This window comes from Hakea prostrata, chromosome 6 (genome assembly GCF_041222555.1).
Source record: "Hakea prostrata isolate BN-2017 chromosome 6, UWA_Hpros_2, whole genome shotgun sequence".
NCBI classification, from domain to species: Eukaryota; Viridiplantae; Streptophyta; class Magnoliopsida; order Proteales; family Proteaceae; genus Hakea; species Hakea prostrata.
The window spans coordinates 35,173,111-35,200,744 of NC_142605.1; the positions used below are offsets into that span (position 1 = coordinate 35,173,111).

The 27,634-nt window shown below is 38.1% G+C and overlaps 1 protein-coding gene across 17 annotated transcripts in view; it reads left to right on the top strand.

Annotated features, from left to right (window-relative positions):
• NRPD1A (nuclear RNA polymerase D1A) overlaps positions 1-27,447 on the top strand; it is an 83,436-nt gene extending 55,989 nt beyond the window's left edge. For 12 of the 17 annotated variants that reach the window (XR_016174150.1, XR_016174155.1, XR_016174156.1 and 9 more), the window contains 7 exons: positions 1,389-1,648; positions 1,744-1,917; positions 2,033-2,170; positions 4,713-5,026; positions 18,619-18,730; positions 24,705-26,495; positions 26,591-27,446. Coding sequence is in view for 1 of the 17 variants with exons in the window: in XM_089160288.1 (XP_089016414.1) it covers positions 1,389-1,648; positions 1,744-1,917; positions 2,033-2,170; positions 4,713-5,026; positions 18,619-18,730; positions 24,705-24,869 (1,163 nt within the window). In the remaining 16 variants the exon portion in view is untranslated. Of the gene's footprint in view, positions 1-1,388; positions 1,649-1,743; positions 1,918-2,032; positions 2,171-4,712; positions 5,027-18,618; positions 18,731-24,704 lie in introns of all 17 variants that reach the window. The other 5 variants (XR_016174165.1, XR_016174164.1, XR_016174151.1 and 2 more) reach the window with 4 other exon arrangements.
• Positions 27,448-27,634: the final 187 nt, after the last annotated feature.

Sequence of the window (27,634 nt, forward strand, 5' to 3'; positions counted from 1 at the left end):
ACAATCCCAACCACACATTTGCCTGTGTTCCTCTCGCTCTGCAACCCTGCTTCACTTCTCTGTTTTTCCTCCCCTAATATTCCCCACCATGCTCCCTACAAGGCCATTCCTACCCCTCTCACAATCCCAATGCCTTTCCTTTCCCCTACCACACCGTTTTCACAATACCTTCCGTACTCTGTCTCTATCCCTCTAGATACATATCACTGGTTCAACTTTTGAATAAAAATTCGTTTTGACTTTGATAGAAATATTTCGTCCAATACATGTCATTGGTTCAAGTTTCAAATAACAACTCATTCTGAATTAAATAGACCCATTAACTGAGAGAGCAATATTCTGTTTTATCATATAGAAAGGGGGGAAGAGGTTGTGGGAAGAAAAGAGAAAGTAATCTTTTTTGCGATTAATGATTAAAATGATGTCTTGAAAAACAAAGTATTAACATTAAAATAAAATAAACAAAAGGTGGTGGGAGCAGGGATTGCAGGGAGAATGGTATCAGGGGTATGGGTGGTGGCTGGTTAACAGTGGGCTGCTTGAGGGATGAACATACAGGAGGTGATAGGAAAAATAGAGGCATGGTGGTGTGAGGGTTGGGGATTTCAAAGGTATGGGAGTGGTGGTTTTTGCAGGGTTTGGAGTTGGGATGGTAGCAGAGATAGGTAGGGGATTGTAGAGGGGTCACAGAAAGGGTTGTGTAGTGGAGTGGAGGTTGGTGTTGGCAAGTTGCCGAGGGGGTCAGCTTGGGTTTGCAGCAGAAGTATGTTTCTTCCCTCAAAAATGTTGTTTCATGAAAATCATATTTCTTTACTTGGATAATTTTAAAAATAGAAAAAAAAGATCCCAAGTCTTTTTAGTCGCAGATTGTGGACTAAAGCATTTAATATGCAAAGAACCAAGTATTCATCCTTTTCCTTGATTTTTTTAATACAAAAGTTAATTTTGGGGAAAAGTGAATTGCTTCAACTTGCACAAATTTGTTGTTAGGCAGCAAATTGTTGCTTCCACTATGTTCTTTTACCGTGACTAGTTTACAAGATTCTATGTGAGGGATTTGACCAGAGTAAGAAAATAGGAGTTTTGGAACTAACCCAATTGAGATCAACAGGATGGGTGAAAATTTTGACCTATTTCTTGTGGTACTATGTAATTATAACATAGCTTTTCTAACACTTAGATTAAAATTACGACCTAAAATCTGTAAACTTTTTATATTGCATGTGGTTTGTTTTGTACGTGGTGAAACTGGAAAAACTTTCGGCAAAATCTAGCAACACTTTGTGCTGTGGCCGACAAAAAATAATCAGTTGTGCAAATTGGAATGTATGCGACACACGATTTATTCATAGTTTGTTATTCATTATGTGGTGATGTCTCATGTTTAGGGTTTTTGGAGTTCAAAACTGTAGATATTTTATGGAGTCACCTGCCCAAGGCATCGAAATCCCGTAAGTGTTCTTCAGGTGAACTGTATCTAAGGATTTCAATGTCAAAAAGTGGCGAGAAAGCACAAATGTGGAGGGTCCTTCAGGATGCGTGCCTTCCAATAATGGATTTGATTGACTGGGACCGCAGTCACCCAGACAATATTTATGACATATTTTCTACCCATGGGATAGATTCTGCATTGGAATATTTCTTAAGAGTGAGTTTTTCTGTTATATTCCGTAATTATCATATAACCTTGGCTGGGCAACCATCACATGATTTATAACCTTTATTCTGTTCTTTGAAATGCAGAGTTTGAGGTCAGCATTGTCTGATGTTGGGAAGACCGTACTTCCAGAGCATTTGCTTCTTGTTGCAAATTCTCTTTCATTTACTGGACAGTTTCTTGGATTGAGTGCATCTGGTCTAAAAAAGCAAAGCAATCTGATATCCATCTCATCCCCCTTCATGCATGCATGCTTTTCTGTTAGTCCTCATTTATGTGTTTGGTGAAGTTTTATTGCATTTTCCTTCCTTGTCTTGGAGTAGTTTGTACTTGCAGCCCTCTAATTTTATTTTTCCTTGGCGGAACTTGTTGTAGAGTCCTGGTTCTTGCTTAATCAAGGCTGCTAAAGAAGGGGCTAAAGACAATCTATTGGGAACTTTGGATGCTCTGGCTTGGGGAAAGAAGCTTCCAATTGGAACCAGTGGACATTTTGATATTTTATATTCTGGAGAGGTAAATGCCATTGTTTTTGTTAATGAAATGCACAAGACAGGATACCATTGCTTGATCACCAGTGTTTTGAAGAAAGGTGATATCGTTCTTCTTGCTCCTTGACCCACTCCATTTGGCAGAATTGCATTTCTTCTAACTGGTCTCCCTTTAGAATCATCCAAAGCTTTGCCCATTACCGGTTCTGGACCCTTAGATCCTTTGCTTGTACAACTATTTGTCATAAGATAGGCAAGCTGGTGTTTGGGGCCAGTCCTCACTGACATTTGGTTAGAGCAGAATCTTAGGAGATGGACTGCTGGACCTCCAACTCTAGGACTTCGGAATTTATTCGGAAAGTCATCTGTCTTGATGTTAGTTCAAGGGTGATGTCCCTCCATCTTTCACCCTAGGGAACAGACCATATTGTTGTTACCTGGGGCTTTAATCTATCTATTTTGTAGCCCACTTAGTTGGTTTTGGCTTCCCTGCTGTCCTCCCCCTCTTCCACCATTCTCTTGTACACCCCCCCCCCTTCTTTGTTTCTTTTCTTTTCTTCTCTTTCCTCCTTGGGGTATGGTAATGACATTATTATTCGCTTGTTAAAAAAAGGGCACAAGACAAACCTTCAAAATTGCTAGTTGGGTTGCTATAGATTCTGAAAGGCAACTGGAGTCTGGAGATCAGACAACTTGATGATTTGAGTATAATATATTTGTGCATGTCAATTACATCACATTTTTAGGCATATTATCAAGGTAATTATAGATTTAAGTGAAACTCTGAACTCAATATACTGTTTCATAAGTCATAACTAAGTCCTTCTTGCACTAGAACTTCTTGAATAAAATATCTGACTAACATATGACAAAAAACAGAAATAAACCCTAATTTAGCTAAAAGAGAAGGATTGGTATGCTCAAAGAATGCAGTATGCCAGCACCCCATGTGAATGAAGTCCAACTGCATCTTATTATATTACAACACATTCATCTACTTTGTAAAGGATAGTTGCTGCCTAATGTTGGAAAGAGTCATTCCATCTGTCACTTGATATTCCTTTTGTGACTAAAGTCTAACAGCTTTTATTTATTGAACTGATTCATGTGGTGATCTTCTCCTTGGTCCCGTTGCTTCTTATCCATTGAAGCAATGCTATTGGACTCAATGAGGAAGAGAGATGTTGAAAAATGGTTCAGTCAAGTATTAGCTGGATCATGCAGGGAGAAATGTAATTCCGAGCCCATGAAAATAATGTCAAACCAAGCCATTGGATGGCCCACTGAAAAAATTAACGGACCATATCATCCTAAAGTTCCCACTTTCATGGGGTCCTTGAGGGGTAGACTGGAGATGATCCTGACCTTTGGCATTTTTTGCACTTGGCAGCTGCTTTTACTCAAGCTGGCACCTTCAGATTTCACTACAGCACAACCAAGGAGCTCTCTGTTCTTTTGATTATGGGCTTCCTTCCAGTTATATTTATTTATAGATTTTACTCAGTGTGCTGCTGTGGAATTGATATAGCAACAACAACAACAACAATAAGCCTTGTCCCAACTAAATGGGGTCGGCTACTTGGATTCTTGCCCTCCAATCAGTTTTGTTCGAGGCCATGCTAGATACAAGGCCTAAGCTATATATATCCTTTCTCACCACTTCTCCTAAGGTTATCTTAGGTCTACCCCTAGCTCTTCTAGTTCCTTCAATATGGATTATATCACTTCTCCGTACAGGAGCATTTATAGGTCTCCGTTGAACGTGGCCGTGCCACCTCAAACTACTTTCTCTAAGCTTATCACTTATGGGATCAACTCCCAAACCAACTCTAATATGATCGTTTCTTATCTTATCCATCCTAGTTTTGCCACTCATCCATCTTAGCATCCTCATTTCTGCTACACTGAGTTTATCTATATGATTTTTTTTAACAGCCCAACACTCTGCACCGTACATCATAGCTGGTCGAACAACGGTCCTGTAAAATTTTCATTTAAGCTTTAATGGAATACGCCGATCACATAAGACCCCGGACGCAACTCTCCACTTCATCCACCCTATTTTAATTCTTTGGGAAACCTCATCTTCCAAATCACCTCTTTTACTTATGATTGAACCTAGGTACCTAAAACAATCACTTTGAGGAATCTCTTTATTGTCAAGTATCACCACCTCATCATCTGGCTGATCATGACTAAAGTTACAAACTAAATATTCTGTCTTCGATCTACTAAGTTTAAAGCGTTTTGATTCCAAAGCTAATCTCCATGATTCTAATTTGGTATTAATCCCCACTTGGGTCTCATCAATCAAAACAATATCATCCAGAAAAAGCATATACCAGGGGACCTCATCTTGAATGTCTTTGGTTAATTCATCCATTACCAGTGCAAATAGATATGGGCTTAAAGTTGACCCTTGATGTAGCCCAACTGATATAGCAACATTCTTTAATTGCCTGTTTGTGATATCAATTTGCAATGTTTGACTTCTAATTTCTGTAACTCCCTAGTTGTTTCATTTATCTTTTCATGGTGTAATGCTTTCTCTTTCAACTGGTAAGCAGGGTCATGAAGTTCATGAAGCTCAGAATATCTATGATATCTTGTGTTGCCAAGTGAAATCCCAGGGGGAGAATGCAGATAGTTGGGTATCTTATGGTCACAAAATTACGGAACTGAACTCCAATCAAATGAACCTACTCCAAATGCTCAAAGATCATAAAATTATGTGCAAGAAATGGGATTCTCCATCATTGCATGCTCTTCCACATAAAGGAAATAAAAGTTTGGAAAGCATATTAGATTCGGTTTTGAGGAAGTTCTATTCTGGAGCTGATTTTTGGAGGCTGAACATTAGGTTGAAAAACATTTTGCATAAGTAAGTTGATGTTTGAAATTTATTACATTTTTATCTCTTGTTATTTATGATACTACTGATGTTTTTCACGTTGAATTATTCTGTTGTCTATATTTAGTCACAATAATCACATACAATTTGACTTGTTGCTTGGACCTATAGATAAGCAATGCAATTAGAAGGAAATATGAATACGATGCTAAATATCATTGGCGATATCATTGAATAATTTGAAGACTAATATAAATTCTGAAGGACATAATGATGTTAGGTTAGTTTTAAGAAAAAGTTCCAAAAAGAAAAGTAAAAGAAAAAGAAAAACCTCTGTAAAATATGAACAGCTCTAAAATACAGTTAAAAAAGAAAAGGCTGAACCATTAGCACATGGAGGCATGAGTGTTTAGCATGCTAGTTGGAAAATCTCTTCTTTATCCACCGACAATTAGAGAGAAAAAGAGAGAGAGAGTGGAGAGATGCCATGATTTATGTTTGAGTTTCACTGTTAAAGTTGTGACGTCTCCAGCCCATTAAACCTTTATTTATAAGACAAATTATAACTAGAATTCTGACTAGGGAAAGGAAAACAGAAATAGATTTAACTTGGACTTTTAGCAATAATAACTCTATCGAGAATGTCTTTTCTTTTGGATCTTTTTGCCCTCTAACACTCCCTGGCAAGCTGGAGCCTATATGTTGTCTATGCACAGCTTGTTACAAATATAATCAACCCTTGCACCTGCCAAAATCTTTGGATCTGCTAGTTTTTCCCCGTACTAACATGGCTGGGAGATATTACATTGTAGTTTCTCACGAACAAAATGACAATCTACTCCAATTTTTTTCTTCCTTCAACCCCCCCCCCGCCGCCGGGGGGGGGGCCGGCCGCCCCCCCGCCCCCCCCCCCCCACACCACCAAACCACCAACCCAACACCCCGGGGGTGCGGGCGGCCCCCCCCCCCCCCCCCCCCCCCCCCCCCCCCCCCCCCCCCCCCCCCTCCTTTTTTTTTCCCCCCCCTTTTTTTTTCTTTCCTTCCCGCGTGTGTGTTTTTTTTTTTTTTTTTTTTTCGGGGGGCCCGGCCCCCCCCCCCCCCAAAACCCCCCCCCCCCCCCCCCCCCCCCCCCCCGCCCCCCCCCCCCCCCGCCCCCTTTTTTTTTTTTTTTTTATCAAAAAAAAAACCCCCAGGGGGGGTTGGGGGGGGGGGGGGTTTTTGCCCCCCCCCTCATTTTTTTTTTGGGGGGGGGGGGGGGGGGGGGGGGCCCCCGCCGGATAATGTTGAAATACGGGGGGGGGGGGGGGGGGGGGGGAATGTTTGGCAGAATGGCTTATTGATCCATGATCTCAAGCCCTTTATTTATAATAAAGTGGAAAGTAGACTATTACAAGGAATAGAAGTTTACATGAATGCAAACTCTAATTTAATTCCTATACAAACTCTTATTAGACTCCTAATAGAATCCAACACTCCCCCTCAAGTTGAGGCATGGATATCACACATGTCCAACTTGACCAAAAAAGTATAAAACTCTATCAAGGTAAACATGATCTTCAAACTTATAGATTACGTCTGCCTTATAGACTTCCATTTGATTTGTCCTCATCTTTACTGCAACTTTATGTCTCCAAGGAAGAACGCCCAAGTAAAGAAGTAGAATCTTCAAATGTTGAGAAGACTAAATTTCTGCGCAAATTTGAGGGAAAATATATTTTTGGGGTAACAATAGCTAGGGTAAAATAGCCAAAGTGAAAGTTTTGATTTGTAGCAATGTTAGATCTTTAAAGGGAAAGTTTGCCAAGGGGCAATCTCCAAAGGTAGGGGAAAATTTGTCAAGATAAGTGACAATCTCCAAAGGTAATAGAGATCAAGTTCTGCAAAGGTCAAACGACAAGTCTTTTGCAAGGTTAGATCTCTGAAGGGAAGATGTCAAGTTAAGGGGCAAATCTCCAGGGTTAACAGAGATCAAGTTCTGCACAGTCAAAAAGATAGATCTATAGCAATGTTAGATCTCCAAAGTGGAAGATTGCGAAGGTAAGGGACAAACTTTCAAAGGAGTAGAAGATTGCGAAGGTAAGGGACAAACTTTCAAAGGTAACAAAGATCAAATTCTGCATAAGGAAGTCTACATGAAAGGCTTTGAATTGTAGACATCTTCAATCTCCCCCTCACGTGTAGCGTTACACGTGGGAAGATAATAACAAAGGAAATTCCAATGGGGAAACTTGGAAAGGAAGAAATTGTAATGGTAAGATAAAAGTATCAGGAAAACAAATCTAGAGAAAATGACAAAATTTGAAAGGGGGCTGACCTAGCCTACGGTGCCACTAATGAAGGTCTGATATTACCGAATGGACCGGATTAGAAGATGTAGTCAAAGCATAAGTAGATCCTCCAATCGGCTCGAGCAAATAAAGTCCGTTTACCACGACCAATCTCCTTCCCCAGATCCTGAAGTAGCTAGGTAGGAGTTGGTAGGGGTAGTAGAGGAAGCAGTGGTTGAGGCTGTACCGGTAGTAGAAGACTGCATAATACGTCGCAGAGTAGCAAACTCCTCCTGCGAAAAACCAACGTCTGCAGAGGGTGTGGTGGAAACTGTCTCAGAAAGATTAGCCTTTTGTTTTCCCTGTCTTTGTGCTCGTTTTTGCTCAAAATCAGCAGGCTTCCCATGCAGTTTCCAACAATTTTCCTTGGTATGATATGGTTTGTGACAGTGCTCACACTTAATAATCTCCTTAGCCGGATCAGATTTAGTGCGAACAGACTGTAAAGCTGATTTCTCCATAATAGGAGTATGAAGCATGACTAATCGACGACTTTCCTCACACTGAACCAAAGCATAAGACTGTTCTAGTGTAGGAAAGGGAGAATGACTTAAGACTTGCACTCTGATCTGATCGTACTCCACGTTCAAACCTGCCAAGAAGTCATATACTCGAATCTTATCAATGTACTTCTTATATGTCACCACATCATCTGGATTAGTGGGGTGATAATCCCCATAATGATCCAACTCTTGCCAAAGAGATCGCAACTTAGCATAATAGTGGGCCACAGTTAGTTCCTTTTGGGTAGTCTCATGAAGCTTCTTTCGTAGCTCATAAACCTGTGCATCATTCCCCAACTGTCCATATGTTTCAGTAGTAGCCTTCCAGATTTGGGCTGCAGTATCAAGTAATAGGTAACCCCGGGCAATATTTGGATGCATGGAATTCAAAAGGAATGGCATAATAAGAGAGTCGTTTGATATCCATTTATCCTGTAAAACACCAGCGGTAGTGGGTTTGATAGTAGTGCCCGTAATGTATCCAACTAGTCCTCTTCCAAAGAATAGTCGGTAAGCGGATCGAGACCAGATCAAGTAATTTGTGCCGTCAAATCTTACCGAAAGAGAATGAAAAGTGGAAAAATATTCGGATCCAAAGGGGAGCAAGAGTATCATCAATAGTTGTCATGTTGACAAAATTATCTGCAATTCTTCAGTCTTCACCCTTTCGAAGTAACAGAAATGTCGCAGAATGCAATAGCCAAACAACCCAAACAGATCTACCTCTTTTTTTTTTTTTTTTTTTTTTTTTTTTTTTTCCAAGAATGACAAATATGTCCTTGAAAAAACGGAATTTGCAAATAAATCTCAGAACTTATACAAATTTACATATAAGTCCCTGTAAAGCAAATTTACCAAAATAACTCAAAACTTGAATTCAAAACTTAAATTCAAAAATTGAATTCAAAAACTTGAATTCCCCTGTAAAGCAAATTTACCAAAATAACCCTCAAAACTTGAATTCAAAACTTAAATTCAAAAATTGAATTCAAAAACTTGAATTCAAAAATCAAATTCAAACCATAACAAATCCGTTATGGTCTTTCACAGGCTTAAGGAGAACAGCCCCAGTCGAAGAACCTTAATAGCAGAACCCCAATCGAAGGTTTCAGATGACTAACCAAGCTTCAGAATCGCAGGCTTCGGATGAAGAATCGAGACAGAAAAAATTGTGGGCGCGCCGAAGTTGTTGCAGAAGCAGCGGAAGTTGCTGATTTCTTCTTCTCTTCTTCTCTTCTTCTTTCCTCTGTTTTCTGTTCTTATTCATTGAATCGAGACGGTCGAATTTAGGCTCTGATGCCATGTTGAAATACAATGTTTGGCAGAATGGCTTATTGATCCATGATCTCAAGCCCTTTATTTATAATAAAGTGGAAAGTAGACTATTACAAGGAATAGAAGTTTACATGAATGCAAACTCTAATTTAATTCCTATACAAACTCTTATTAGACTCCTAATAGAATCCAACAGATAATTCAACTTACCTACAAGTCTTCTACATTTCTCAGGATTGTCAAGGATGTCCCACCGCATGAAGATTATCTAAGAGGCCTAGCATACCCGTTTTAGAAAGTAAATCAATCATATATTTTCCTCTAACATAAAAACATGTCTTTCTTTGACTGAGCAACTATGAGGCCATATGATGATTTTTTTTTGTTTTGCAGGGGGGTTAACAAACTATACCTCTCCCCTTGAGCAATAATGTTGCTCCCATGGAATAAATTTTGGTTGAAACACGTGAAATTTTGACCGAAGTGCTTACAAAAACTCAAATGAAAATGAAATTCCCAATATTTTGTATTGTTACCAAGTTTAGACCAAAATTTTGCAGGTTTCGACACTCCAACTTGTTTTTACTTGGTTTTTGTTGATTTCTATTCCATTTTCACCTAATTTCCATATCTCGTTTGCCTTCAAACACCTCTTTTGCTCCTCTTTTTTCCTTCAAACACCTCTTAAGCCTCAGTAGTTGTACCCAACAATTCCAAACTTCTCATTTTTTTTGTTCTTGTTCTTGCATGCCTTAAATGATCTTGTATTTCTTTGAAACGTCTAATCTAGGACTATGATCTATGATTGTGTGTTATTAAACTTCTTTTTTAATTGTTGCTAGTATTTTATTTAATTTTCTAATATTAAAAATTATTTTCTAAATTATGTATTTTAAAAAAAATACATATGTATACATCACTTGATCTAGTTGGTCATTGTATTTTATTGACTTCTTATATGTGTAACCATTCTATCAAACAATTCATGTATGCTAATGATTCTATGCCTGTATGCAATATGGTTTGTAATTCTCGAAACCAGTCATTTGTTAGTATACTTGAATGATAAATTTTTCAATGATTATATGGCAAAATACTAGTTCTATTGTGTTCACTATGCTTTAAATAGGTAGGAGAAAAGAAAATAGATGAAATGGAAGTCATATAAGGTCCAAAACCTAGGGTTGAAGTTTCAAAAAAGTTCCAGGTTTCGACAGAAATTTTCACAATGGTTGCTCTAATATATACTTCCTCATGAAGGTCTGTATGAGGGAGGGCATCTTCACATCCAAACAATACAAAGACCAATGGTTGATAGCAATAAGAGACATCAAGATTCAAATAGAAGTAAGCTTGGCAATAAGCGAGAATGTATCCAAGTAATCAACTCCATACACTTGAGGATAACCCTTAGCATCAAGCTGGCCTTCAACTATGCCAAAGAATCATCCGGATTAACTTTAAGGGCACAAGACCCACTGGAAGCAAATAGTAGTCTTCCCTGAGGGTAAAGACATAAGTTCCCTGGTGTGATTTTCTCCTAAGGCCATTAATTCTTCAATCATTGCAGCTATTCACCCAAGATCAGACAACTTCCATAACAACTTTAGGAAGAGGATATTGCTCAACGATGGAAAAAGAGGTTGTAAAACAAGAGGACAAACTAGCATTGGACACATAATTAGACTTGGGGTATGGGACACAACTACGAGTGCATTTACAAAGGGTGATCGGAATGTCAAGATTGGAAGGGGAAACTATCTCAAGGACTACAAACAAAGATGGCAAAGACGTAGAGTCCTTGGGACTAGGGGGTGGCATCCATTCGTGGATGACGAGCACAAACTTTTTTTTATGGCTAGCAGTGTAGGTGGTGACAAAGGTATACACTGAGGAAACATACTTTGAGGAACAAAGAGATCATTGTCAAGCTATGTTAGACTAACAAATTCAATGGAACACGGGGGTAGATCCAAAGAAAGAGACATCGACAATAACAAAATTTTTTTTGTAATTCTAAGCAATAACATTGATAACCCTTTTCAGTACAAAAGTACCCAACGAACTGGCATTATATTGCACGGATTTCTAACTTATGCTTCCCAGGATGATAATCATGAATAAAACAAACATTACCTAACAAAAGGGGTGGAGAACAAAGAGGGTGAAGTAGGAAATATCAAAGAATATGGAATACCACCTAGTAAAACAAAAGATGGCATACGATTAATAAGATAACATGCGGTTACGAGTCTTACGACAACATCAGCCTAAAGGGTTTGGACGCCTTCATTTCAAATAAGAGAGAGCAGATGACGTGCATTAAATGTTTATTTTATGTTCAACTATTCCATTCTGTTGAGGTATGTTAGCATAAGAAGATTGATGAAGTATTCCATTAGAAACCATAAACTTATAAAAAAGGTTAGAAAAATATTCTTTGGCATTATTACTACAAAAAATACGGGTAGAGATACCAAACTGAGTATGAATTTCAGCTTGTCCTCTAGAAAGGGCGCAAAGCATCTTGCTTCATCCACCCTATCTATTGGTCGACCATCTGTCGCCCAACCTCTGAAGGTGTCCTCAGCATTCGCTGAATCTTCTGATGTTAATTTGGCCAGCTTTCTCAAGCTTATCTGGAAAATTGTCTCAAAACATGACTCCAATTGGGTATACTCTTTCCTTCTTCGGTCTGACTCCTTCTGGACAGTCCCCATGCCATCCAACCCCTCTTGGATCTGGAGGAAAATCCTCTTGTTGCATGCCCATCCCTCTCCACCATCTCTATCTCAGTCTCCAATGGTTATTTTACTTCCTTTTTGCTTGACCTGTGGCATCCGATGGGCATTCTTTATTCCCTTTTTGGCTCCCGCTCGGTTTATGATACCCACATCCCCAAATTCACCCCCTTGTCCGCCTTCATTTCCGGTGGTTCTTGGACCACCGTTCCCCTCCCCGTTCTCACATAGGTTTGGGACTCCCTTCCCACCCTTTCCAACTCCCCCAGTGACCAAACCATTTGGCTTCCATCCCCTACCAAAACCTTCTCCACCTATTTAGCCTAGAACCTTCTCTGTGCCCGTAACCCAAAACCCCCTTGGCCTCCCCTGGTTTGGTTCAAAGGCTACATTCCCCAGCACTCCCTTACCCTTTGGAGGGCCCTTAACCTTGCCCTCCTCACCCAATCCTTATTCGCCACCATATCCCTGTAAACCCAAGTTGTATCCTTTGTTGGGATGGTTTGGACTAGAGGACCTTGACCCCGCCTCTTCTTTTCTTGCCCTTTTTCCAAATCTATCTGGGAAAAAGCCCTATCTTTCATTTGGCCCTGCTCGAGGCGCTCCTTCAATTTTGCTAGTGACTGGTCTTGGATTCTGAGAAACTTTTCAGGTTCTACCAGATGTGATTGAGTTGGTAAGCTCATGTTTTAAGCCACTGTCCATCATCTTTGGTGAGAGCGCAATCTTCGAAGATGAACTTCCAAATCCCACTCCAAATATATGATTTGAGTATGCCATCTTCTTTGATATTTCTTCTAGGCTTGTAATTTCTCCCCTCCCCGTGATTGATGATACCACAAGGAACATGCTTATTGTTGTCTCCTGGGGCCTTAACTCTTCTCTTCGGTTTTCCTCTTAGAGGCCACTCTATTTTCTTTTTTCGTAATTTAAATTATTTATTCATAAAAAAATAAAAAAAATACAAACCCAACTTGTGAAAATTCTGCAATTACAGTCCTAATAAAAGCAGAATACTTCCTGACCTTCAGGCCTATCCGTAGCATGTTCAAAGCCTAAAATTCTCCATAAACTTTGTTGGAAACCAAATCAGACCTTAGCTGCAGAGATCCTTGAGTGTCTTGAGTGCAAATGGCTGCTGTTCTATGAGATTTTGACCTAAACAGCATGGTTTAAACCCTATCCACTGCTGCTTCTATTAGACTGAAGACTGGCCCCTGATTATGGGTTACATCAATGTAACACCGAGTCAGAAGGAAATTTCAAATCTTTCCTCAGAGCATCTTCTTTGTGGTAAGAAATAGACAAGCCAGGAAAGAAAGCCACAGGACAGTTCACAATAGGTTAAAAGGGAAGTTTGGTATGTAAAGGACTAGAGACAAGGTTAGAGAATCAGTAAGCTGAACAGTGCCTACACCTTTGATATGGCTAGGGTAACAGTTGAAGATGAAGAACAAAAGGATGAAAAAATACTTATGGACAATATCCAAGGGCAAGATGTTGATTAACGGCGGGCAGTAGCATTGTCTGTCTAAATAAAAGTGGCGATGGAGGGTTGTGATTGAGTAGCTTGAAACTGGGTAATGCGGATGTAATCTTTTCTAGACATTTTATAGTCTTACTGATGTGAACCAAATTATAGGGTTAGCTTGTAGAAAAATTGACCTAGAATTGGGCTTACTCTAGGATCCTCTCTCAGGGAACCCGTAGTCTTCTAGGGTTAGGCCTAGTAGGTTTTGGCCAGGCTTAGGATTGAAGGAATTGGGTTTAGGGATTATTACTATGCTGTAATTACAGTTTCAGATCTGGGATTGAACTTAGGTTTAGGTTTAAAGGGTTTTAGGGTTGAGGATGAAGGGTATTATAGTTCGGCTGCCACAGTTTATTAATTTCAGGTTAGGGTTTATAGGCTAGGGCTTAGGTAACAGGGTATTGGGCTGTGGTTGAGGTTTTATTATTTCAGACCTAATACTAAGTGATTTGGGTTTGAGTTGAGTATCCGACTTGGGTTAGGAGCCTTAACAAAGTCAATTAAGGTTTGGGGGCAATAAAATGGGAGTGGGAGATTCTTTGTGAAATATAAGTAACCGCAGGCGCATGGTATCGTATAGCTAACGGGTTGGTCTCATCTCAAGGAGATATACCACTTTAACTTAACCCTCTTAATGGTAACGCGAGAGTGAGAAGATTAAAAATTTTAATTACTTAATTAAACTAAATTAACAAATCTAAATAAACAGTCCTAACACATGCATATAATAGGATTGAATTGGAAGTAAAAATAAAAAAAGACGTAACCTAGCCATTCATTATCTAATAAAAGAAAATGCATAAATAAATAATGACAAAAAATATTGATCACAATAAAAAAATAAAATAAAAGAAAAGGGAGGTGATCTAGTAATGCATGAATAAATAAATAATGACGAAAAATATTGATCACAATAAAAAAAGAAAAGAAAAGAAAAGGTAGGTGATCCAACGTCAGCTCTGAATTAAGGGAAGGGAGTGCAACTAAGATGACTTTTGATCGTAGACCTTTTGCTATAAGCTTACAGTCCACTAACCGGGGGAACAAATATAAAAGAAAGAAAATGCAGAAAGTAAATAACAGAAAATATAAATAACAAGGCAATAAATAAAATGGGAACCTTAACCAAAGAGAGGCACGACTGTAGACATCGTTGATAAAGACCAAAGGGAAAGGGAAATAGTAAAGAAATGCTAAAAAGTAAATCCTTAGTTAAGAATATAGAGGGATAGACAGAAGCGGGAATGGAAGGGGGAGAGAAGATTACAGATGATGGCTACTTACTTGCATCTTTGAATCTTGAATCACAAAAGAAAATCTTGAACGATTCGAAATTCAATTGACCCTAACAACCAGATCTGGAGGAATCCAAATCAACAATTGCTAAACCTAGAGAAAAAAGAATCCTTTTAAAACTTGAGACTTAAATTTGAAATTGAAATTGAAATTACATCAATTGAAATGAAGAAAATACACTTGCATAAAGGAAACTAAACAACTTAAATAACTATTGCATTACATAGGAAAATTGAACCTAAACATTGAATCTATAAAACTAGAACCTACTAAGGGAAAAGAAAGTGTAACCCAAGTCTAAAAGGAGAGGGTATTTATAGGGGATGATGAATGGGGTAGAAATAAGGAAAGAAACTAATAATAATAATAATAATAATAATGATGTGATGATGATGATGATGATGATGATGATGATTGAATAAATAGAGGAAACATGGGATAAAAAGAATAAAGGAAAAAAAAAATCGTTTGAGAGTGGAGATTAAGGAATAAAGAGAGGGGAGAGAGAAAATGAGTGGGAAAAAAATATGGCATTATAAAAACATGGAGAAGAAAGAGTGAGGAAAGCGAAGGAAATATATATATATATATATATATATATATATATATATTAAGAAAAGAATTATAAAGTGGGTGGAGAGAGAGAAAAATAACAACTAAGGAAGGAAATTAAATTTAATAAAAGAAATATTCTAGAAAATCTATGGAAAAATTGAACAAATTAGAAGATCCTAATCTTCCCATACATACACTAATATTTTTCTTTTTCAACATAAAATAAAATTCTAACTAATTTCAGCCGTTGATCAAAATTATCTTCTTTTATTTTGAAGTTATTTTTAGAGTTGGCCCATAGTCGCATCTCAATCTACTTTTAGCCCATCATGCTCCAAATCGAGCCCTTTTCGCACTTGAGAATTTGAATTAGACTTCTTTAAGTGCATCGTACTCGAAAACTCCAAATATTTGCTTGGGTCCTAAAAATCCTAAAATCTGCAAAAACAACATAAAACCCAAGGTAGCTCCACTCTAACTGTGTAAAAAAATGCATGCTTTATGCCATAAGATTTCACACAGAAATGTGCTCATCAGATATGGTAATCCTAAACGGGTTTGAAGGGAGTTATTGGGTTTCTAGTAAAGTTAGTGCTTAGGGTTTCTAGAGGTTGAAGATGAATTGCAGAAATTTGAAAACCTAATAGATGATGGCCTTTGATGAATCTAAAAGTGGGGATAAGGGGAACGGAAGGGTGCAAATCCTCTAGGGGTAGGGAGGGGGTAAGAAGGTTCAGGGAATCTAGGGCTGAAGGGGAGGGGGTATGGTGCTGCCACAGGAAAGACAAAGGGATGGGTGGGGGGGTTGCTTGGGCTAGAGAAGAAAGAGAAAGGGGCCGGTAAGGGAGGGGTAGCGGTTGCACTTACTTGGGAATGGCATTAGGCTGCTGTATTTGTTGAATTGCTGCTGGAACTTGAAGAACAATGGCTGAAAACTTGAAGAAGACACACTCACAAGCTGCCCCAAGCTTCTCCAAAGGAAATACACGACCTTCTTGCCTCAAAACTCTCGATCTCAATTTTATTAATCATACTCAACTTGTGTTTACTGAGAATGAAGGCTTTATTTGTAGCCTCTAAAAGAAACATACTAAGACTCAGACTACGAAACCAACTTGGCTTCCAACTGACTCTATAATTCTAAGTGTGACTCTATCTTAGCTAATGACTTTCATATAAACAAGGACTCTAGCATATCTTACTCTAGAGGGATCCAATTTGGATTCTAAGAGTAGATATAAATAAAGTCCTAATAAAAAGTAGAGTAAAACTAGGGATTCCAACACAACCTAGTAATCTCACCTAGAGAAGGATTCTTCAATATAACACAAAATAATGACTCAAATGAGAAAAAAATAGATCTGGGATCCTGAGAACTAGGTGGACTCGATGGGAACTTGACCTAGGACACCCCAATATTTGTAAAATGATCAAAATACCCCGAGATCAAATTAGTGGCCATAGGGTTTGGGGAAGTAATCCTAGGTCCTATGCAACCCCTGGAAACAGTTTACATCAATTATCCTCGGGTTGTGCTTTAGTAGTGGTGGAAGGGGAATCTATGTGGTTGCATTAGAGGTGTGTTAATTCTGTCTAGGGGGAGATCCGACCACTTTTCCGGCAAAAAATCCAGCCAAAACAGCAAAACCAGCAAGGATGCGGAGCTTGAGTCACGAGAGTAGAGTTCGATGTCAACTTGACTCGACAAGATACGGTATATATATAAGGCATGGTTGGACCAAAATCTCAGTAAAACTGAGATCTCAACCGAGATTTCTAATTCTTTAGGGTCTGCCCCTGGTCTCATCTCAAGGTCACAAAAAACTGAGATGTCATTCGGCTGAGAGCTTGCCAAACTTAAATCTTAACATTAGCAGGGGTAGTTAGGATGCAAAAAGGGCTTCAGAAATTTTGGAGTAAGCCCCCATAAACAGCAGGAACGGGCATAAACTCCATAAAATAGGGCTGTAACTACTATTTTAATAAGAAGGTTTAACTCATATCGTAAACAGAGAGCGTACACTTCTAGAACGCAACGGATTGCTTTGTGTAGAACCAAAATCTTGTTGAAGTCAACTCTCCAAACGGCATTAAAGGTTTGATGAATCTCTGGTTTTCGGTGCTCTAGTTCACATTTATGTGATGTGTAGCCCAAGGTTCAGTTACAAAACAGCAATAGAAAACTTCCTAAAAGCTAGGAACTTAAAATTAGAAACTTCTGAAAGAGAGAAGGAAATATAGCTTAAATTAGAAAGTTGCTGTCCACGTGGACAGGTACTTATGAACGCTTTTCATGACACTGTTCGTGTGAATAGTACCATGAGCCAGTTAATCAACAGTAGTAAAACAAAGACAAGGATTTTTTCCCCCCTTTGCCTGGACAATAGTAACTCCATCGATGGGAATTGTATACAAGGAAGACAAGATGCTTGCTTGGCATGAGGAAGATTGCCTAGTTGCCTTAGAACTAGTATTCTGTCCTATCTGCAAAATCTAGTTCATTCTGATCATTATTATCTGGCTGTTGATTGTCAACGTGGTGGTGCCAATGGCAATGTCCTTGATGTCGTTCAGTGAAACCTGTCTGAATTTAAGTTCTGGTTTCAAATGATAGTCACAATCCTGTCTTGGGAAAGATAATGGATGTGGCTGAAGATGTTCATTGAAGCTAATGCCAGAGTGGGGTACAGAGATCCAGTTGAAATAGGAGAATGAAAGGAACAGTAGACAGGTTATTATTTTATTAAGGCCATCACTGGTTGCGGGCATTTCTAAGCCTTGTCCAGTTGATTGAAGGATGACCACTGAGAGCAGTGGTGAGACAACTGCAGCTGCAAAGGTACAGAAAGTGTGAGCCACAACAGTGCCCCATCAGACGTTAAGTGATTTAAGCATTTTTCAGTAATGGTATGGTAGAGGATTAATGGATAATACGTAATGCCTCACCTCAATTTCCTTTCTCTCCATTGAAACCCATCTGTGTTTTCCAAATTTATTTTTCAAAACAAAAACCACAGGTCAAAATTTATTTTTCACTTTTAACCATTCTAAAAATGAAAAATAAACTGATATTATACATTTATACCTACTATGATCGAACATTTCAGGCCGCAACTGCAAATTTAAAATTGCTACTAGTGCTGCCTTTATATCATGATAGGTAGGACTGACAAATAACATATGCATTGGTCCGACATTTGATGATTGTATGAGTTGCATACCATATCGTTGGTCCCATGTGTGTTGACATGATTGTATAAGCTGCACACCTGATACTGATTTTTTTCTCCCTGTGATGGTGGTCTGGTTGTATCTAAGTACTACTATAATAGAGGGTCTCTGTGTTTTCCTACTTGTTTCTTGCTGTAACCTGCTATAAAACTGGTACATGTAGGTACAAGATTGATGAGTACTTGAATGAAGGAGACAAATCCATACTGTTGAGCGCTTTGTATTTCCACCCTAGAAGAGATGAAAAAGTGGGATGTGGACCTCAAGACATCAAGGTAATTTAAAAGCAGACAATTGGACTGTGAATGATGTGATAACAATGTGTAAATTTCCATTTGGTATATTATATGCACACAACAGGCTTTTCCCATCCAAATGGGATTGGGTACATTGATCCTAGCACAGGAAAAATATTAAAAAAGTAATGAGAAGGAAGGAACACAATAGAAGCTTAGCAAAGACCCTCTAAAAAATATCAGCTAGATGAATCTTAGGCTGTTAGCCCTCCAAGCAGCTCTATTTGAAGCCATACTTGGGACAAGTCCCAAAATATGCATGTCTTTTATGAGCACAATGTTGGGATTGAAACCGAGGAACAAACACACAACGAAAGAAAGAGGAAACAATCAAAATTCGAACACATAAGATTTTTTGTGGGAAACCCTCAAGGGGAAGAAAACCTATGGCCGCCAAACAATCCACTAATTTCAACGAACTGAAGAACCAATTACAGAGGAGAAGAGTTACATATTTAAACCAAAAAATTCTATACCGAGATATGATCAGAGTCGTCCATATCTCAGGGTAATCTAGGTCGTCGGATGAACGATTTCCATGTAAATCAGGTACACAAATAATTTTGGCAAATTGTTTTTTAAATTAAAAGAACGAGAAATAGAGAAAAGAATGAGAGAAATTAGGGAAAGAGATGATTTGTGGTTCTATCGAGGAAGCCACACTGCCTCCTTACTCAACGAGTAGAATTGATAATATTCTTTCCATTTTCATTATGTATTCAAGGTTATTTATCCTACAATATTTGCAGTCACACCCATTCTCCCCAATTTTCCTATTATCTCTCATGCCTAAAACCACTCACCATAACTTCCTCAATACATTGTTATAGAATTTACACCCAATAATTAAATAGATCAAATAGAATCAACATGATAACCAATTACCATAATTATCTAAATAGAAATAGCTGACCGATCCCAATTAACTTAATTATCTAAACAATAATAACTAACCGACCCCAAATAGGTACATAACAATGTCCTTTAAAACTCGTCCGATGATAATTTTATGCCTGCGTTAAGCTCTTTTAGATCCATCAATTTGAATCAAATTACTCTTTTGTCTTGGTGCATCCTAAGGCCTTCATTGGATATAGCCATGCCACCTCAAGCAACACTCTTCTAGCTTCTGATTTATAGACACAGCTCCCACCTCTGCTCTTATATGATCAGTCCTTAATATATTGTAGTCTTGCTGCATATCCATCTTGTTGAAGGGGCAAGATGGTCCAGAAATCATCCATCGATAATTAGCGCCTAGGTTGGGATTACATTGAAGTGCTATTTGAAGTTGGATTTGGAAAGCCGAATCTTTAGTTGAGTCTTTTATTTTTGCTAGTTAAGATCTACATGTATTTTCTTCTATAAGTAAGGAATTAGTAGGCTGGAGTCTTTACAACTTTCAGAGTGAAAGCTCCTACAGAAATCGTGGCTTCTCACCTTTCCTTCTCTCTTCTACTTCTTCTAATTTACACATCTCAATATTCTCATGATGCAAATCAAGCCCCTAATTTGGGTCCTCAGAATTGCTGCCCTGCCCTTAAAAGCCTAGGTGAAGCCCCTAGGCTTGCTAGCCAATAGCACTTCAAGTCGTTATTGTTTTTCATTATGAGTTCTGTTTCTTAGTGTTAGTAGTTCTAGTGGGAGTTTAGTAATTCTCCCAACTTTAAGCTACGGACAGCAAGGTCATTTAGGTTATTAGCCTTTTTGTTTAGAGTAAATTACATATACAACCTAGGTTTGCAAATGATTACGTTTGACATCCCCTAGAATTTATTATATTACAAGCGTCCCCCTGTGTCTGACACCATTAGTTTTAGGAGAAATTTTTAGTCCCACCCTCTAAGTTACCCCTAATATTAGTGCCACCATTTGAGTTACAGTTACCCAATTTTTCAGTTAGATCCTCTATTACTAACACCAATAGTGTCAGTTAGTTTTTATTTATCCATATTCAATATTACCACAACATCATCAGTTTAAAAACACTACCCATGAACCATATCTCCTAAATTTTGTGAGGATTTACGATTAGGAGATGAAGAAGTCATAGATGGTAAAGGAAGATGGCCAACGCAGAGTTGTTCCAGTGGTTGAAACCAACACCTCTTAGTGAAGAGAACATGGGTTCAACTCTCGCTGAGGCATATTAATATCCCCACCCCCTGGCTTAATAAAGCCCCTTTGTACCAAAAAAAAAAAAAGGAAGATGAAGAAACAAGTCGAGCATAAGGTTTCCTGTTCAAGGTTACTCTTGTCATTTGAAAATTTAAACTTATGTCGCCATTTAACTGTGATTTCGTAATGGCAAGGGGTGTCATAAACACGGTGTGACATTAATTTTATGGGGTAGTACTTAAAATTTCCGTTAGTTTTAAAATAGAAAAAGACATATATGCTCTTGCTGAACGTTCTTAAAAGTGAGGAAAAAATACTTAAAAATCAATCATTGTTGGTCTTCACCCTCCCTTCTAATTTTCTTTCTTTCTCTCTATTTTTCTCTTTTCTTTCTTGTTTCTTGAAAGTCAAAATGGGTTTGAGGGTAAATGGAGGCAGTTTCAGAATTTTGAGAATACAATAGATGTTGAGGCATCACTTACCATATTATTCTAACAGTAGGGGTGTATTTGATATATAATTTTAAACATAGGAGGTGCAAACCTAATAGAATAAATTCAAAGGGTTGTAAAAGTAATAGTTTGCAAACTCAAGGGGTGTATATGTAATTTTGATCTTTATTTAATGGTTTTTTTTTTCCAGTTTTTAATTCATGTAAAGGCAGCTCACTATTATGCTTGCTTAGTCAATTAGAATTAGCTTAGTCGATGTCCTAGTTTGAGTCAGTTTCTGAGTCATAATTTCACTAGGACTTCTTATTTAAGGCTATAAATAGGCAACCTTCCCCCCCCCCCCCCCCCCAACAACAACAACCAAAAAAAAAGAAAAGAACCAAGGTTCCCGCATTTGACATCAATTAAAATAGACTACAATTGAATGATGGATTATTATCCCTTCAAGCTTGAGTGATATTGTTTGTGATTGTGCTGGTTCACTGGATGTTAACTTTGGCTAGAGAAGCTCCAATCATTGAGTGATCCCAGGGTCCTTGGTAAGATCAAGCCACGTCTTTGCTATGGCTGAATAGACAGCCTTCATGAAGCCATTCTATTCACTTCACAGCTCTAGAGACTCCCGGAATCTGGCAGCCTACATCACACCCCTCTTTCTTTTCACCTTTATTTTTATTTTCTACATTTCTTTTATAATTTTCAGATTTCTTTAGACTCCAATTTCCAAATTTAGATATGCATCAATCTAACCATTGGAATCGGCTCAAACTTGGAAGACATCTTCCTCCTTATAAGATCTATACCATGTGGTTCAAAATCTCGGTTTCGAGATTGGTTTTGACCAGCCAGAAACCAAGATCACAGGAAACCTGCCCAAAACCAGGGTGTTTTCCCAGCAAATTGCAACAGGTGGTTCTGACACCAATGTAGTATGTTCTTTCACCTGATTTTTGTTATACAGGCTATTTAAAGGGGTTTAATCATAATGGATGAGCTATTTATTTTTTAAATTAAAAATAATTAAAAAGATAGAATTCATATCCTACTAATTGAGCAAATACAAAGAGTTCTAATGTACTTTATGGTGCAGGTTCAGCACCAAATTGGCCAATTTTCCTTTGATAGATATGGGTGTTGGGCCTTTGTTCAACAGGTTTATGTGGTCATAGGCCCATTCTATGGGCCCATAAAGTGTTTAGTTGAAGTATGAAAATATGATTTTATTTTAGTTTAATTAGTCTAATTATGTAAATTCTACCCAATTTAAGTTATAAGGTGGAATAGTCTTTTATGTTTTATTTGTAGTTTTATTAATGTTTTAGTCAATCTAGGATATGATATGGAGTCCTTTTAAGTTTAGTTATAAGAGTCCTATTTGAATTTGGTTTAGTATGTTGAGTATAGATAGGAAAGTCAGTTTCTAAGTCCTAACTTTACTAGGACTTTTCATGTAAGGCTATAAATAAATCCCTATGCATATAACAGCTTGGAGAATTCAGAATACAATTAACAAACATAATTTTGCTGCCTAAGAGCAAGCTGTTAGTAGCGCTTTCTCATCAATGGTAAGGGATCTCCATGTGATAAAGCTACCTCGGGTTTCTATTTGAATGATTCTCCGTTGTGATGCTGGTTGCCTGCCTTCACTTCTTTCCATCTCCATTGCATCCCATTACAAGGCTCGTGTTACAACCTTACAGGTAAGTAACAAATCAGCATTAATTCCATTCCCGTGTTTTCAGACTTTTCAAGACACCCAAAATTCAAGGTCAGATTTATGCCACTCTAACTGTTAGATCTGTCCCAAACTTTAAGTACATCATCTCACCAACCTGAGTCACCTTAGAACTCAATTTGACCCCATTCTGACTACCCAATTTCAAGATATAATTTTTTCTAGAATTTTCGTACTCAAAACCCCCAAAATAAGAACCCTTATCTCTTCTAATTTAGCCATCCAAACCCAAGCAAACTTGGGGAATCGTATCCCTATACCATTAGCTACATTGCCTCCAAGTTTTGCCTCATTCCTGTAGCTTTTCATCCCATATCTCAAGAACCTGACCCATCCCACCAAATAGTCCACCATTTTAAATTTCTCCAAAACTAACAACCCATTATCCTTGATATTCCTCCATACCAATTAATCCACTAGGGAAATACAGCCACTACATTAAATCCAATAGAAATCATACCCATTACCCACCCATTTTCCATAACCAGAATTTCAAGAATTGCTTTCTTGGTCCCATTTGAGTTGATTCTCTTAAAAGATCTTGGAAGAACTGGCCCCCATTCCCTTGAGGCTACTGCTCTTGAAATCTTTAATACAACCAAGATCCCATGACAAACAAAATGATATTAACCATAACATAGAGAAGCAAAAGAAATGATTGCCAAAGTCTCTACATCATTCCATGAGCTTTAATTCCATGAAAAGTTCCTTGGTGGATCAAGCCCATAAGCCACATACCATTGCTTCTGTCTAAACCTCTCCTCTTAATGTGCAACATACACATCCCATGGCATGGTGTGGGCCCAGATGTTTTGGTAGTCCATAACTACCCACCTATAGGTCCCATTGTCAACATGAGAAAGATATCCTGATCTGAGAATGGTCAGCGAGACAATAAGAAGACGATGGAAGAACGCATATAGTAGCGATCCAGTGCCCTCTAAGGTAGTGTCATGATCATGGCTACCAGTGAATGATGGTTCTCACCAGTATCTAGATCCTCTAGGCTCCCCCAAGATTATGGTCCCATGGTACCTGACAAGATGGATATATTTGTAGGAGACCATTATATCTCATCCTCAGTAGATATTGCTCCATGATTGTGTCTACATTGAATGTAGATATGTCAAATTGGAAGAAGCATGCTAAGTTGCTAAATGGTGTATTGAAGTATCCTCCATCTTTTAGCCTCTTTAACAACATTAATAATTTATTCATCCAAAAAAGTTAATTCACTTTCTTCTTAAAGTATCTCCAGGTAAAAGAGATCTGTTTTCCCCCACTATATATGGTGGGGGAACTGCTTTGAACTCACTCATTGTTTAGGAATAATTTCTGCCATCCACCACTTGCAACTCAACTGTTAAATCCTGCAGTCTAGGTTTAAGCTTCCTACTGGTCCAGTGTGAATAATTTTAGCTTTGGCTAGACAGTAGTAATTATATAAATATCATTCAGTTTTATGATTATCTGTACTCAACATAAATTACAAATTTTCATTTCTTATGTTGTCACAACTGATTTTAATGCCTTAATAACTATAGGTTGAGTACCATCGTTGCTTGCAGTTGTATCAAATTATCAATGTAAAATAGAATAAATACATTTCTCTTGTTGTCACGCCTGATGAATGACTTAATAATTATAGGTTGGATACCATTCATTGCATCGTGGGTCACGCTGCTTTATTTTGGTTAGGATGGATGGTTCAATTGAAGAATTCTCATACCGCAAATGCATTCTTGGGGCCCTGCAAAAGATTTCACCTGAAGATGCAACCAGATTTGAGATGAGAAATGCCTCAATCATGTAAAAATTTGTGAAATATGCATTTTCGACAGTGTCTACTGATGTCCGTACTGGTTCTTCTGGATGTACATAGAAAGATACTAGGCACATAGTGGCTCATAATGACATGTAAATACCCACAATCTGCTGATTGGATTGGAGCATCATCATCATGTCAAAGTAAATTAGATGGCAATGCATTCTGCGGATTGATTTTGTTCAGACTGCTGATATCAGTTCCTTTTTTGGGGGGAAAGTGACCTGCATCCAGAATTTTTGAAGACAGGATTATTAGATAACTGACCAACATAAGTTTCATGGTATAACCCCCCCCCCCACCACCAATAATAGAATTGCTGTACAGTCTTCCATATCATAAATCATGTGCAGCAAGAACCACCGTCAGGACTCTGCTGTATGAAAACAAAAAGTCAAATTTTCTATTCTATTTATTAATTAATCATGTAAGCAAATTCTCTGGAAATCAAAAGTGTGTTTTCTCTCCTGGGTGAAAACAGATCCTTTCTACACTATTTTAGGCTGAGGATTCTATGAGTGTACATCAATCATTTAAAAGGTAAGTCATTATGTTTCAAATTTGTTCGTATCTATGGCTGCAGTAAATGCTTCTACACATGTTGCTGATAGATGCATACATGTATGAGGGCAAGCGTAATATGCTTTTAAATGCCACTAACATTCATATTGGATATCGAATGTAAATTGTTTCAGGGGAAAAAGAGACCCTAGAGTTCAGTTTATATTGACACACAGTTGCTTCCTGGACAGACTGATCGTCTGGAGTACTGTAGGCCTCCTCTCTGTTTTGTCTAATCAGTCCTCTCTAGTGACTTAGAAGGAGTTGCACCTGTCTTTCCAATCATGTATTTCATCTTCATGGTGAGGATGCAAGGTGGCAATTTGGTTACAACCTTTTCTCTGAAGTGGTTCACATATAGATAATTTCCCAGCCATAACAGATCAAAGATTGAAGCTTGATATTGACAGTTTATCTTTACTATGTAATTTGTTTTGTTTTTCAGCTCGGTTATTACCATTTCACAAGGTCATCAATACTTGTAAGAGGGGACTGGGGAGAGATGTGAAAGTCCAGAAAGTTGAACCTTCATCTCATACAAACGCACATCTTCCTGCAGGTTATCTCTGTAACTTGTGCTGGCAGCTGCCTTTGGTATTGTGAGTTGTTGGCAGCATGAAGTACATCGCCACAGGTGTTTGTCTCTGATCACTCTGTGTTTTAGTTAACCTTCTGCAGTTGCCTGGACAGGACATACAGGGGAGCAAGGATTTATGGAGTTAGAACGGTCTTGTTTAGCATTGCTTGACTAGAAACAGAAGCTGTGCTCCATATCTAGTTTCCTTCCCCTTGAAGTTATCTGCAACAAGAACAGATCTTGGCTGAAGTATTGATTACAAATATGTAATCACCTTGCTGTGTCATTTTTTGAGATCCTTGGGACGTTGCTTGTCATTGAAAAAGTCCACTGATTTTTGTAAAATGCTAAGATTTGTTTGGGAAGATGTACAATTACTTGCAGATACTGCTTCGTAGTCGGTAGGTTCTGTACCTGAGCTTGATTCCCACCTCACACCCCCAAAGGATGCTAGGGAGTTCCTGAAATAAACTAAGGTGAGAACCTCGTACTTTTTCTCAGCTTCTTGTCTATGAACTTGTTCTTTCTTGTCTACCCACTCACCCTTCTTTTCTCTGAATACGAGTCACAGCCATGTCATCACTCTTCTGTTGGTGAAGCTATCAAACTGGGCAGGGTTGACAATGAAGAGCCTGGTGGCGTGGTACATTTGAGTTATTTGGCACAAATTAACGTAATCTCTTGCAAGAGTTGTTTCAATGAACAGCGATACTTGGGTGAGCTGTAATGTGGTCTCACATGATGAAGATTTTTGCCTGCCTGGACCATGTCACCTTGTATCCTGATGCAAAGACGACATCTCCAGTGCCACAGGGTCGCCTTCTATCCTATGCAAAGATGATATTTCCAGTACAACATCTTTCAGGTTACCTGAAACCCTCTTAAGAAAACGTCTAAGAATGTGACTGAAACTTAAAATGGTTAAACTTACGTTTCCTCTACCCCCTTTGATCCATTCTGTTGATTTTTCTAAACTTATTTATAGGAATCTATATTTGGATGTGGTTATTATGATTTTTTCCCCCTTCCTCTTTTGTAGAAAGTTTTTAGTTTTTATTTCTCCTCTTTTTGTACGAATTTATTGAAAGTGATTAGATGTATTTATGTTTTTTCTCCTCCTATATTGTTTGTTTATCAGAATCTATTAAATATGATTAGATTTTTATTTATTTCTTTTCCCAATTTCTCTTAGAATCCATCAAAGGAAATAAATTAAAAAATTACTGTAGAAGAGGAAGAATTGAAAAGGAAAACACACCTACTCACATATAATGAATTCGTATTGAAAAAGAGAAGAAAGGGAAGAAAAGATTGGAAATTGTTTTAGTTGATTAAAGGGACAAAAATAGAGTATAATTTGGTTATTTTAAAATATAGGGAAAAAGAGAGGTAAGATGTTTTTTTTTTGGGCGGGGGGTCAGAGGTAAAAGTTTTATATAAGGGAGAGAGAAGCTTTGCCTCATTTTATTTCTTATAAAATATAAAATTCACATTTCAAAATTTTCAAACCAAAAAAACTTTTCTTGTTTTTCAAGTATAGGGAGGGATAAATTTTGATTTTTGTAGTTTTTTACATGTGGGTTCATTTAGTGGATTAAAAATTAATGTTGAATCC